Here is a 14635-nt window from a genome sequence, read left to right on the forward strand (position 1 = left end):
GAATCAAATGTTCTGTGTTTGTGTGAAAGGAAAGACATATTACCAGGAAAACCTCAGCAGTCCTTGTGGAAGGGTATGCATCTGTGGAGACAGAAAGATTTCTAAATGAAAGAATAAAGGAACATCGATCACCCAGTCTCCTCATCAACAGGAGAGTAACAGGCTGTCTGTCAGAGATCTTATCAGAGCTCTGCAGCTGCTGGTCAAAATTCTAGATGATAAATTGGGATGAATGGAAGTATTGAACTCTAGTTGACAAACACAGCCAGGAAAAGATAACACAAACTATTTAATTTATAAAACAGGCATTTCAATTTCTTAACAACGTTGGCAGGGACCTCAGCAAATGAGTTCCAGGGCAGAGAGGTTCATGTGACAACCAGATCCTAAGGATCTTTTTGTGGTGTTAACTGTCCTTCAATTTCAAGGACAGTTTTCTCACCTAGTTCATATGGGCATGCACATGTATAAGAACATTTGAAATTTATCATTCAATTGTTTTTTTTGTTCATATCAGTCTTTATAAAAGTTCACCAAAATGTGGAAAAAGTTTCAACTCTCCATGGTAGAGATCTTAATCGTCAAAGAGTAGGATGGTTTAAGAAACTAAAGAATTTTGTTTGGCATTTCTGTGTATTTTTTCTTGTTCTAAGGCTTGAGATAAGGTGCCCACTTGGTCAGGCTTGGGACAAGTGTCGTCCGTTTTACTGGCCCTGACAGATTTCTTTTCTCATCCATTTGTTACTAACTGAGAAATGTGTGTCCTCACGCTTCTCAATTCTTGTTTCAAGACTTCTGATTTCTCTATTTCTTTGTTTATAAAGCAAAAATCTTTTCAGGATTCATGAATGATATTTTATGGATGTTTTTACTCTAATGTCAATAGAAAATTAGACTTTAATGATCAGCATTATTTTCCTCTCTGTTCCTCAGTTTACCTCATGGCTGGGTTTCTTCCTGAATACTTAGGGTTGGTCTAAACTGAGTAGTACAGGCACAACTATGATGCTAAAGAAAATCCTCCCACACAAATCTCAAATAGCCTCCCCAATTCATATAGCGTATATGTGACAGTTTGAATAATAATGGCCCTAATAGACTCATATTTGTATGTTTAATCACCAGGGACTGGAACTCTTTGAAAGGAGGAGTAAAAGATCAGGAACTGTGGGCTTGTTGGATTAAATCTGTCACTGAGACACCAGGCCCAGTCTTTCCCTGTGTGTCTCTCTCTCTGTCTCCCTCTCTCTCTGTCTGGAAACTGGAATGTAGCTCTCAGCTACTTCTCCAGCACCATATGTGACACCATGCTCCCTACCATGATGATGACAGACTAACCTCTGAAACCATGAACAAGCTTCTACTCTCCTTTTCTAAGAGTTGTGGTGGCACATGTCTTTAATCTCAGCAGTCAGGGAAGCAGAGGCAGGTGGACCTCTGTGAGTTTGAGGCCAGCCTGGTCTACAAAGAGGCTACACAAAGAAACCCTGTCTCGAAAAATAAAACCAAACAAACATACAAAGAGAACAAACAAAGAGTTGCCTTGGGCATGGTGTTTGTTCACAGCATTAGAATAATGACCAAGACGGTGTTCATGTATGACTTATGTGTGTCTGTAGCAGAGATAAGACTTCCACTTCCTAATCCTAGCAAGATGATACGTGAAATGTAATGTTACAACCTCCTCATTAAAGTATATGGCATGCCATATTTTATAAGGAATAAAATCGTCAGCTTTGATTTTATTAGAATGTAATGACAGTGTTTGAAACACAGTTTCACTGTGTAAACAAAAGCTTTCGCAAAGTATATTGAGATTGTGAATACTAGAACTGTGAGAAGGGATGATAACTTTGGAACATTTTTCCACTCTTTCAGTAATATCAGTATGTAAACTATAGTAGGAATGAATTACTGATTTTCTTAACACGTGTATCAGCCATAAGAAATATAGAGTCACATGCCAAGTCACAGAAACCATAATCATAAGCCACTCATACTCTCATAATCACTAATGACTTATTGATGGGTCACTGCAGGCTATTTCTTTGGTCATAGATGACACCAACAAAGAGTCCCTTTCAGAGAAATGATTAAACATAGGAAACTGGTGTGACTTTCTCTGGAGAGTTCCCACTCAGATCCAGAGTCATTTGGTGACACAAGGTCTCTGTATGTCTGTGATGTCTGTTAATTTCAACATTCTTGAGGTCCTGCTCCACTTGGCTATGCTTTTAAATACTGTCCCTCTTCCTCGACAGCTAAATCATAGAAATTCCTAGAGCAATTCCAAATGCAGCTCCTTCTTAGAGCTTTGCAAGCACCATTTGGTTATATTTGGGGCAATATTAATGAAGGAATATTTATTAATTTTATAATTTTTCACATACATTTCATTTATTTAAAAAGATACAATTTTCTCAAGAAAATGATCATATTATATTTGGTTTCATATAATATATGTGTAAATATTTCAAATAATGTGTTTCATCTGTTTCATATCATGTATATGTGCTTTCATATCATGTATATGTGAAATTATTTATTAGCAAAATAATTAACAAAATGCCTTTTTAACCTTGGTTCCAAAGGTTACTGCTGAAGCTCAAGCAATCTTTTAGTGTTTCATGTTTGAATCTGCAGCACATGCTCCCTCTGCCTTTCTGACCCTCTTCTGTATTTACACTCTCATGTATTTGCCACATTCCAGGAGATGTGGTGTTTATGTGGAAACCCCACACAACCGTGCTTACGTGCTTGGTAACACCATATTCATCTGTGTCCATCTGAGTTGTCTGTATGTGGTGACTGATAGCAGCAGGACTGTATTTGAAGCAGTGTTCCAGGCTGATTTTTTTATTCTTGCTCTATTTGTCTGGAAAAATTCAGTATATTTTCTTTTTCTTTGTTTTCCAACAGTGGTGTTTTGTTGTTGTTGTTATTGCTGTTGTTAGTAATAGATTTCCTCTTTAGATAAGGCAGGCCTGTAACTCTTAGCAATTCTCCTGCCTCATCCTCTTAAGCGTTGGGGGCTTACAGCTGTATACCTGGCTTGACTATATTTTCACAATCACAATTCTCAGAAAGTTGTTCTCTTAAGTGTTCTTTTATATAATTATATTGCTAATAATATTAAAGATGTTTTTCCATTCACTTTCCTGAGATAAAACTATTAACTTCAGTCAAATTCATGACTTGTACATTTTAACTTATAAAAATAGTTACGTATAAGAGATATTTATTTCATTAATAATATTTAAATTGTTTTATTCAATTGTCCTTTTTTCCTAAACACTGTTTTTTTTTCATTTCATGAGATATTTATTTCACAAAGCATAGAAGCATAAAATTGATTTTCCATAATATCCCTGTTTTTGAATTATTATTACATTATGTAAAATAGGAAATAGTATTCAGAAGGTCCTGGGATAGAAATTCCATTCATCACATATGCTGAAGAATATATCCTTCATCGCATATAGGCAAATTAACTTGAAATAAGTTAATATCACAGTTTTAAGATGAATTATGCCCGTTACTGTATAGAATTATGTATTTGCCAAAATATGTGGTTCATATTTCGATATTTTGACAATTGATAAGCCACATTGCCTTGCCCCGACTAGAGCGTGGAGTGGAGAGCATGGTGCGCAGGTAGGTGGGAATGAAGACTGACAGCCTAATTCTAAAGGGCCGGGGGTTTCTCCCGAGGAATTCTGAGCAATTAGTATCTTTCCAGATCTAACTTCTGGGGAGATAGCAGAAGCATCTTTCACATTGGGCAACCCATTTGTTTGGCCCTACTGTCTGAGCCACAGAGAGAATGACAAAGTGTGCATGAAGGAACTGAGAGAGTGTGAGGGGGTCCCGTGATGCCACTTTCCACAATGGCCCTCATCCTTGTGGAATGACGGACACATGGTTTTCACTCATTAGACTCATAATAAATCATACCTTTAAAACCTGTTCTGTTGGGGTGGGCGTCAATCAGGATAGATGATGAATAAATTGTGAAAAAAATAATGAAAATTAAAATTAATTTACAAAAGCCTGTTCTGGTCATAACTGGGACCGTATTTTAAAAAAAAAATCTATGAAGTCTGATTTCTGTATTTCAGTTTTACTGTGAAAACAGAGAATGTTTCTGCCTTGTATCAATAAATTTTATTAGATTTTAAAAAGCCTTTCAAATCTTTTCTAAATTATTGGCTCTAAGACAGAGCCGTGAGTCAAAATTACCTAAAGACTTAAATTTTTTAAAATATAGATGTGCCCAGTTGCCCAATTGTCCAGTCAACCAAGGTCCTGAGGATGTGGGAAAACAAGAATATTTTAATGTTTCCAAGTTAATAGGGACCTCTGGTTTCTATCTATAAAACAATTAAACAAACAAAAAAACTAACCGTACTGTTAAAGAAGCAGTGGTGAGTAGCAACAGAAATGCATGATATGTATAAAAAAGACCGCAGTGCGGAAGTTTGCATAGCAATTAGTTTGTGTCACACTGCCACGCCGCTCCTACCATACTTTACCCCTGCATACACTGCCTTAGTCCCCTTTCAGTGCACTATTACTTTTTCTTTCTGTGGTCTAGCTCCAGAAAGTAAGCAGTAAGGAAATGAAAAGGCCATGGTTACCCATTATCAGCGTTTGTCAGTCCTGCTGCCAATATGTACAGTTTGTGGTCTGCATTCTCACCGCTCAGAAAAACATCCAGTGGTTCTCAACATTTAACGTGTGTTTGAATCACGTGACCAGTTTGGTAAAAGAGATTGCTGTCCTACCCGAGTTCTTTAAATCACTTAGCGGTTCTGAATCTCCAGTTTCAAATTTTCCCAGGGAGTGTTTTTATGGTTACGGCTGAAATTACGGTTTGTGAACCGTTACTTGACTCTTTAGCTATGCGCTTGTGTGGACAGAGATGCAATTGTAAGGAACGTGCTTTATTATCCCACCGTGGAGGAGGCATGGCATTTTGAGTTATGCTGTTATTTCATAGATACATTTGCATGAATCAAGTTGAATTTGGACCATAAGAGCCCTATTGCTGGGGCATAACAGGAGAGTAATCTTTTCCCTCCTTACCCTACTTCCCAAATCACTGTATTTCTCTCCAACCTTTCCATCACTTTCTTCCACTAAATAACTAATCAGTTATGCTGGGAGGGAACATAAAAAAAAACTGTACAAAGATAAAAATTCATTGATTTAGCCCAAGCCCTTGAAGCACTCACTGCAAGGTTCAACATAACAGTAGAGACGAACGCAAATTAATGTAAATTTAGTGCATGTTTTAGGGTATAGGAAAACTTAAGATTGTCAGCATGGCCACATGGCCATCAGGGGGTCATGGTACGGTTTCATTGTCATGGAATTTCATAGGGATATAAACCCAACTAGGCATCAAATGGGTATATGCACATGTCTGTGTGCAGGCATCCGTGAATAAATTTTTCCATTTGAAGTCTGTAAATTTAAAAAGTATTATGTGAGGTACTCAATATTTTAAATTGTTTTCCCAGAGAAATATATATACATTTAAAATATTGGATTTGAAGACATAGGGATATATATATTTAATTTCTGTTTAATTATATATATATATATATATTTAATTTCTGTTTTTATGGAAGATTGTTGATTTTATGGATTGATCACCTTGGAGATATGTCTGTAGTTGTTTAATTATACCATTAGTTTATTAAAAGCCATGTATTAATTTTAAATCTTGGAACAGCCCATTTAAATGGCACTGTCAATTAAGTAGCTGATTTGGGTTCAGGAAGGCATATGCAGCTTTCAATCCTTCCAGCAGTTACCAGTTGGAAAATGTATTACTGAAAAATCAGTCACTTACAAGGCTGCGGTTGCTTTTACCATAATGGATTGTAAAGTTTACTCAGGCTCGTAGGCTGCTTCTGCAAAGGCTTCCATCCATCTTTCACCCACATCAATTTTGAATAATATGGTTTTTTTTAGGCAAAATTGAAGCATTTTCTTGAATTGCATGTGGTGTTTCACTGTCCTACGGATGGGGAGGAGCAATTTGCTCTGCAGTCAGCCTCACCATCATGCTTCAGTACACAGGAAAATGAATGTCAGCCCCATTATCATTCAAGACTGGAAAACAGGAGGCCCCTCCAATGCTAACACTTTATACTCTCTCTCCTTCTGCCTAGCCGAAGACCAGCAGCAACTGGCAAACAGTAACCAAGCTGAAAGTCACACAGCTGTTGGCCAAGAAACGATCCAGAAGCAGAAGCAAGACTGTGGCGACCCAGGTCTTAGAGGGGAATTCCTGTCACCTTCAACACAGTTATTGTCAATACCATTCCAGTGGTTATGGACTAACATACTTCTCAATCCTGTTCGGTTTTGCTAATTGTTTGGAGAAACTGCTCTGGGTTGTAGGTTCCCAAATAAAATGACTTGAATAAAGTGAAAAGAAAAATCCATGTGCAAACCCAGGAAACTAAAACTGTTGCAATCACACATCCAGGAAAACAGAACAGTTTTCCAAAACCAGACTCAGCTTTTAATTTCCAAACACTGCAATCATGGAAGAATTTTGATGTTGAGGAACAACTTGACTGCTTTAAGAAAGTGAGCTGGGAAGGCTGTTTTGGCTAATGAGAGACCACAAAGGGGTGCTAATAATTTGGGAAATGAGTTATTTATGCCTAAAACCTTGTTGTAAAGGGTACAAGAAAGCATCCTGAGGCATGCTTTCTGTCCTAATACAACACTTTGTCATCTTGGGCTTAACTTTAACCCCCAAACAAGCTCGGATAGTACCAATAGCACCTCTTTAAGACTATGTTTGGTATAGATTTTGGTTAACAAGTCAAGGCATTTAGTTGAGAAACGGGATTTAAAGGGATCTCTTTTTTAAAAAAAATTCAAGAGATAATCATGTTAAGATTAATAAGCTGAACCCAGAAAGACAAATATGATGTTTTCTCTTACATGTGAAATCTAGATTTGTGTATATTCACATAAAATTATGTCCATGAAAAATATATACATGGTATTTATATTATACATACATTATATATATACATATATGTATGTATATAACAGAAAAGTTTTTCTACTGTCATGCCTTCTGATATATATACATATATGTAGCTGACATATGTCAGATAAATAGTACACATACACACACACAAAGGCATAGCAATAACTGAACTCATTTGGAAGGAAGAAGGAGAGAACTAGAAGTAGAATGATGACAAGGAGGTAGGTAATGAAAATTGAATATGAATGAAGAATGATAATAAATATGTAGGAATTGCCATAATGAAATCTGTTATTTTGGATGATAATTCACAGAATTAATTTTAAAAAGCGAATTTGGTAATGTACCTAGAAGTTGTTCTTTAATTTATGTTGTGACTCAGAAAAATGCTGGCAAGTCTTTGAATAGGCACAACGCATGGGTAAATATTACAATTAGTAAATATTTTTGTTGCACAGGGTGAATTTCTCTAAATTGGGATGTGCCTCCCATTAAAAAATACTTCACTATGCATTGAAACCCTTGAATAACTAGGGTGCCACACATACATAAAACCACATACATTTAAATCTGGGACACAGTTTAAGAGGAGAAATTAGCCTTTAGCTGGGTGATGGTAAGCTCATTTGGCTAGCCGACCCTCAATATTTTTACTTATTCAACATGTGATGATGTCAAATATTTTTAATAAGACAAATTATGAGAAAACTTTAAAACATAGAAATTAAAATATTATAATACTTTCATAAATGTATCCCCTGAAGTTGCTTCATCCATGTTGGCCCTCAAATGTAGTCCATATTTTTAAATCTATAAGCACACATATGGTCTAAATAAATTTTCTTTATACAACATAAATTTTTACATCTTTTAAGTCTATACTTTTAATGGATCTGACTCTCTCATTCTCTCTCTTTCTCTTCTAAATGCAGCCATGATTCAAAAAATGGAAGAGCAAATGAGTCAGCAGGAAAAGAAGCTTTCGCTTCTGCAGAAGAAGGTTGACAATGTTTCTCTGGCTATGGATAACATGAAGAATACATTCATTTCTCTAGAAGAGAAAATCAATGAAGAAAATGGAAGGGAATTTCAGTTTTTTCTGAAAGGTAAAAATAAATAAAATATAAAATTTATTCAGTCAAGACACAAAACAGATTACTCATTGACATTTTCTACTGTTATTTGAGATCTTTGCTTTTGATTGGATAGTAAAGAAATAGATATTTTTAATAAAGTAATTTTTTAAATATTACTTCAAAATAATAGGAAATTATGCATTGAAATATTTGTAAAACTCACTTGATGGGCACTTTGTATCCAGGTACAGTATAGCTAGAATGAACCCACAAGTGTGTCACAGTTGTTAGAAGAGAGTGACCATGGTGTTACACAAATGAACACACACAAAGAAGAACTATAACTATATTATAATCTACAGCATTCAAAGGACTAAATATCAATAAAAATAAAAATAAATCTCAACAAAAAGAAGAATATTTAAGTTCCATGAAACAAAGTCAAGTAGAGTTTGGAAAGCTACCCCACACAGGTATTAACATGAAGCATGGTAACATGGTTTTTCAAAATCAGAAACTTAGCTAAATGTTTCTTTAACAATGAGTTGTAGAAATGCAAATAGAAAAAATGTTATCAGAAAACATGATTTTGAGCTAATGTACTACTTCGTGTCTTTTCAAACACTTCTATCATTTTGAAATTTCCTCTGTAATTTTTCCAATGGTATTCTAAAGAATGGTAGCTAAGGAGCCAAATATATTTTCATATTGTCCTAATATCATTCACCAAGTTCCATTCTGATCTTGTCTATGCATGATGTTCCTCACCTGTCAATCATGCTCTGACCTCCAGATCATGTCTTTTTTTTTGATATTTAAAATTAAACATCTATCAGCAATTTTTGCAGCTAGCTAATTCAATAAGGTGTTGAAAGTCAGCTTTGACAGGTCAGGGTAGACTAAGGCAAAGCATGGACTCACTGGGGTCAAAAAAGTACTCCCTTTGGCTGGTGAGAAACTCTTTGGGGGTTGGCGAAAAAAAGAGGGGTGAAAGAATCACACAGGCATGCTTAGTGAATGCAGGATGCTTCAGCAAGCTTTAACAACTCCACTCATACACACACAAAAACACATACATACATACATACATACATACATACATACACACATACACATATTTGGTGGAGGAAGAAAAGCTCCAATAATTTTATTTTTTCCCAGAGCTTATATATTCCAGCAAAATCTCAAAAAGTAGTGTAAAAATTACAATGTGGTTACATTCTATTTTTTTACAGTGAATGATTGTAGTGAGTATATGTAAGGAAAAAAAAGTGTTCCCCAATACCCTAACGTGATCAAATGTTTTACATATTATATGTGAAAATCAAATTATCCTCAAGAACCCACATACATTTGTAACTAAGCAACTTGTTATAGATTAACGATGTGTAAACAAGCAAGGTAATTTTCTCAGCCAGTTTCTCTTACTGGCAGGCTGCAATTTGCAGCCACAAAGAAAGGATCAATCATTTTACTATTTATCTTAAAAAGTAATCTTATAAAAAATCTTAAAAGAGTCACAAATCTAACCTTTTATATGAAAATAATCAGTCATTTCTACTTTAAAATGTCAGGAAGCTGAGAATGTAAAGGGTACAAGAAATGAATCATCTCCTCCATCACTAACACACCTTAAGCTAAGGAATCACATCAGCCAGTGCTAGTAGGCCTACCCTTGTCTGTTCTCTGACCTCAAAAAATCCCCTATCAGTGGACTTAGAGAGGAGCAGGGAGGAGATGAGGGAGGGAGGGTGGGATTGGGAGGGAAAGAGGGAGGGGGCTACAGCTGGGATACAAAGTAAACAAACTGTAATTAATATAAAAATTAAAAATAAGAAATCACTCTGTAAAAAAAAAACAAAACAAAACAGTGTGCCTTTCTGAACTTCAGAGATTTTCTACATCAGAGCTCCTAATGAAAACATTTTAATTTACTTTTTCTACCATTCTGCTTCTCCAAGTTCTTTCAAAGGGTAGTGGTCACTGCTAACAACCTCCATCTCTAAGTTCTTTCCAAGGGTGGTGACTGAATTAATCTGCTCCAGGAGAAATGCTTGGAAAAGACCAATCATTATGATTGTAAGTGCCAACAATACTGCCCAGTGAGGGCCTGGAAGGCCCCTTCGAGTGTTTGATATAGGTCATAGAGTGGGAGGGCTATGGTGACCATGAAGACAACAAGCAGAGCAAAACTCCACAAGAGCAATGGAGACCTCAGGACACGCAGTTCTTGAAGCTTAGCCTCTCTGAGACACACTCATCATAATTTTGCTAACCAATCAGCCACATTCCATGAGTTCTAAAGCTGTTCAGCTGTTCCTCATGTATAGCTCCTAATAATAAGGCTCAAATTTTATTTTTTCTCATCAATCTTCAAAGCATTATGGGTGCCTAATATGAAGTTACAGAATAAAGAACCAGCCCTCACTGGTACATACATTTTATAGTACATTATCAAGCTTTAGAACTGTAAGAATTGAAAATAATTTCAAATAACAAGAAATACCTATTATTCTGTGGAATGTACAGACATATTTGTACTATGTAACAGTGCCTTACAACTGCCTTGCATTTGTTGTCATATTTTGCTATCTACATAGAATATAAAAGTACATTTATAATATATTTCTTAAGTAAATGTGTAACTGGCAAATGCTAGCCAACATTTGTAGCTTCTTAGTAGATAAAAGGAAAGAACGTTTTTTTCTATAATTTCTCTCTATTGTAGCTATTGAAATTTTTCTAATTTACTGTTTCTTCATAGTTTACTGTCATGTAGTAGTGAATGATATTTTATGGTTTTATATTTTTATTCTTTCATGATTTTTCTCTATTTAACAACCTCAGTCCTAGGAGAATACATTTCCAGAAATATTATTTACAAGATATTTTATACAAGAAAAATTAATAACAAGACCTTAAGGAAGATATTTTCTTCTAAAATTTCTCTTTACAATCCATTTCATGAGTCTTCATGTGTGCTATATACTTTAAAAAACATGAGACCATGAAGCCCATTCACGAACTTTGTGGACTGACTACATGATAAGCATAACTTCTGTGATGAATGATGGCCCACTGTGCAGAACTTTATTTTTAAAATTCCTTTGTTACATGAATCTAATATTATGACCATCTAATATTGATAGATAATAATATCTAATATGATAATCTAATATTATGACCATTGTGCCTTTCTGGGTAAATTTTAACGAACTCTTCCACTTATAATTCTTTACAGCTAGACTTTATTGGTATTTATTTTGTTTCTCCTGTTGTTTCTTTATGAGATCATGTTTTTTTGTTTAGTAGTTTGCTTGTTTTGATTTTGTTTTAGGTTAAAATTTCAAAATATTAATTTTCTACTAAGTCAATTGAAATAATCCAAGCCATTTTCCCCCTCCATCCCCTTTCTTTCCTCAACCCCACTTATTTATTCATTTTTTTATTTTTATTTTTTATATTATTTACAATTTATCAACTTCAGTTTCTTAATTGAAATTATTTTATTTTTATTTAAATGAGGGCAGAACAATCCTAAAAATTATCTTGCACATAAATTCTTAATGAAATGGAAAATAGTAATTATTTTTTTCATTGCTAGTGATTTTTATACAAATATTCTCAGATGTTTCTATTCCCCTAATGCCAGAGCCAGCCAGCAGAGTTGAACGGTTCTTGAGTCAGGAGTGAGGATTAAAATTAATAAAATAACACACAGCACACAGGAGGCTTTTTAAAGAAGGTCCAGACTGGACAGCCACAGCAAAAAGCCTCTAGCCTCTGCAACAACTCTCCTTGCTGCAGCAAAAACTAGCAGCCCTAGCAGCCACTGCCAGCTCCTTTGGCAGTAACTGTCCACCTGTCTTTTTATTGTAGAGTTTCTAAGCCAGAGTAGAAACACCTCAGAACAATGGTTAAATTTCCACGAGGAGCCTGAGGAAGAGGTGTGATCCTCACAAGCTATCCCACCTGCTGTCACAAACGAAAGGAGATGGACTTGCAAATTCTTCCCTGCAGTTAGAGAAGGTCCGGTAAAAGCAGTCTCTCCACTGAGATTTAAATATCAAAGCAGCTGCCAGAGGCACTGCTCCAGACACCCTAACTCCTTCTAAATTCTTTTTTTTAATGAAATTTTTATTTTTTATATTAGTTAGAGTTTATTTACTTTGTATCCCAGCTGTAGCCCCCTCCGTCATTACCACCTTCCCTCCATCATCTCCTCCCTGCCCCTCTCTACATCCAGTGATGGGGGAGGTCCTCCTCCCCTTCCTTCTGATCCTAGCTTATCAGTTCTCATCAGGACTGGCTGAAATGTCCTCCCCTGTGGCCTAGCAAGGCTACTCCTCCCTCAGGGGCAGGCAGGGAAGGTCATAGAGCCAGCCATTGAATTCATGTTAGAGACAGTCTCCGTTTCCCTAAGTAGGGAACCCACTTGGATACTGAGCTGTCATGTTCTACATCCAAGCAGGGGTTCTAGGTTCTATCTATGCATGGTCCTTGGTTGGAGAATCAGTCTCAGAAAAGATACCTGCACCCAGATATATTTAGTCCTTGTGGAGCTCCTGTTCTCTCCAGGTCATACTGACTCCCCCAACTTTCATATGGTTTCCTACACTCTGCCCAAAGTTTGGTTATGAGTCTCAGCATCTGCTTTGATACACTGCTAGGTAGAGTCTTTCAGGTGCCTTCTGTGGTAGACTACTGTCCTGTTACTTGTTTTCTCCTGCTTCCAATGTCCATCCCAATTATCTTTCTAAGGGAATATTGATCATCTTACCCCGGGTCTTCTTTCTTGTTTATCTTCTTTAGGTGTACAGATTTTAGTATGTTTAACCTATCTATAGGTCTAGTACCGACTTATAAGTGAGTATATACCCTGTGTGTCTTTCTGCTTCTGAGATACCTCCCTCAGGATGATCTTTTCCAGTTCCTATCATTTACCTGCAAATTTCATGATTTCCTTGATTTTAATTGCTAAGTAGTATTCCATTGTGTAAATGTACCACAATTTCTGTATCCATTCCTCTGTTGATGGGCATCTGGATTGTTTCCAGGTTCTGGCTATTACGAATAAAGCTGCTATGAACATGGTTGAGCAAATATCTTTGTTGTGTACTTGAGCATCTTTTGGATATATGCCTAGAAGTGGTATAGCTGGATCTTGAGGAAGCACTACTCTTGTCTGAGAAAGCGCCAGATTGATTTCCAAAATGGTTGTACAAGTTTACATTCTCACCAGCAATGGTGGAGGGTTCCCCTTTCTCCACATCCTCTCCAGCATGTGTTGTCACTTGATGTTTTGTTTTGTTTTTAGCTTTTTTATTTTTATTTTTTTAATTTAAATTTACTTTATTAATTACACTCTATTCACTCTGTAGCCCCCCATAAGCCCCTCCCACCTCTCCTCCCGGTCCCAACCTCCTTCCCCCTTCTTTACGCATGCCTCTCCCCAAATCCACTGATAAGGGAGGTCTTCCCCTCCTTCCTTCTGATCTTAGTCTATCAGATCACATCAGGAGTGGCTGCATGGTCATCTTCTATGGCCTGGTAATGCTGCTCCCCCCTCAGTCACTTGAGTTTTTGATCTTAGCCATTCTGATGGGTGTAAGATGAAATCTCAGGGTCGTTTGATTTGCATTTCCCTGATGGCTAAGAACATTGAGCATTTCTTTAAGTGTTTCTCTGCCATTCTATATTCCTCTACAGAGAATTCTCTGTTTAGCTCTGTACCTCATTTTTAATTGGATTGCTTGATTTGTTGCTTTTTAACTAACTTCTTTAGTTCTTTATATATTCTAGACATCAGCCCTCTGATCCTTTCCCAGTCTGTAGGCAGTCGTTTTGTTTTGATGACGGTGTCTTTTGCTTTACAGAAGCCTTTCACTTTCATGAGGTCCCACTTAATCTTTGTTGCTCTTAGAGCCGATTCTGTTGGTGTTCTGTTCAGGAAGTTGTCTCCTGTGCCAATGAGTGCTAGGCTCTTCCCCACTTTTTCTTCTAACCGATTGAGAGTATCTGGTTTTATGTTGAGGTCTTTGATCCACTTGGATTTTAGTTTTGTGCAGCGTGATGAATAGGGATCTTTTTACATTTTCTGCATATAACCATCCAGTTGGACCAGCACCATTTGTTAAAGATGCTGTCTTTTTTCCATTGTATGGTTTTCGTTTCTTTGTCAAAAATCAAGTATTCATAGGAGTGTGGGTTTATTTCTGGGTCTTCTATTCAGTTCCATTGATCTACCTTTCTGTTTCTATGCCAATACCATAAAGTTTTTATTACTATTGCTCTGTAGCACAACTTGAGATCAGGGATGGAGATATCTCCAGAGGATCTGTTGTTGTACAGGATCATTTTGGAAATTCTGGGTTTTTTGTTTCTCCATATGAAGTTGAGAATTTTTCTTTCAAGGTCTGTAAACAATTATGTTGGTATTTTGATGGGAATTGCATTGAATCTGTAGATTGCTTTTCGCTGAATGGCCATTTTCACTATGTTAATCGTACCTATCCATGAGCAGGGGAGAGCTTTCCATCTT

The 14635-nt window shown here is 36.4% G+C and overlaps 1 protein-coding gene across 2 annotated transcripts in view; it reads left to right on the forward strand.

The window, feature by feature from the left end:
* Window positions 1–14635, forward strand: part of Mmrn1 (multimerin 1) — a 51694-nt gene that overhangs the window by 17453 nt on the left and 19606 nt on the right. For both annotated transcript variants that reach the window (XM_060373904.1, XM_060373905.1), the window contains exons 4-5: window positions 6180–6281; window positions 7951–8124. In XM_060373904.1, the coding sequence (XP_060229887.1) occupies window positions 6180–6281; window positions 7951–8124 (276 nt within the window). The remainder of the gene's footprint in view (window positions 1–6179; window positions 6282–7950; window positions 8125–14635) is intronic.

Source organism: Meriones unguiculatus, chromosome 21 (assembly GCF_030254825.1).
Source record: "Meriones unguiculatus strain TT.TT164.6M chromosome 21, Bangor_MerUng_6.1, whole genome shotgun sequence".
NCBI lineage: Eukaryota > Metazoa > Chordata > Mammalia > Rodentia > Muridae > Meriones > Meriones unguiculatus.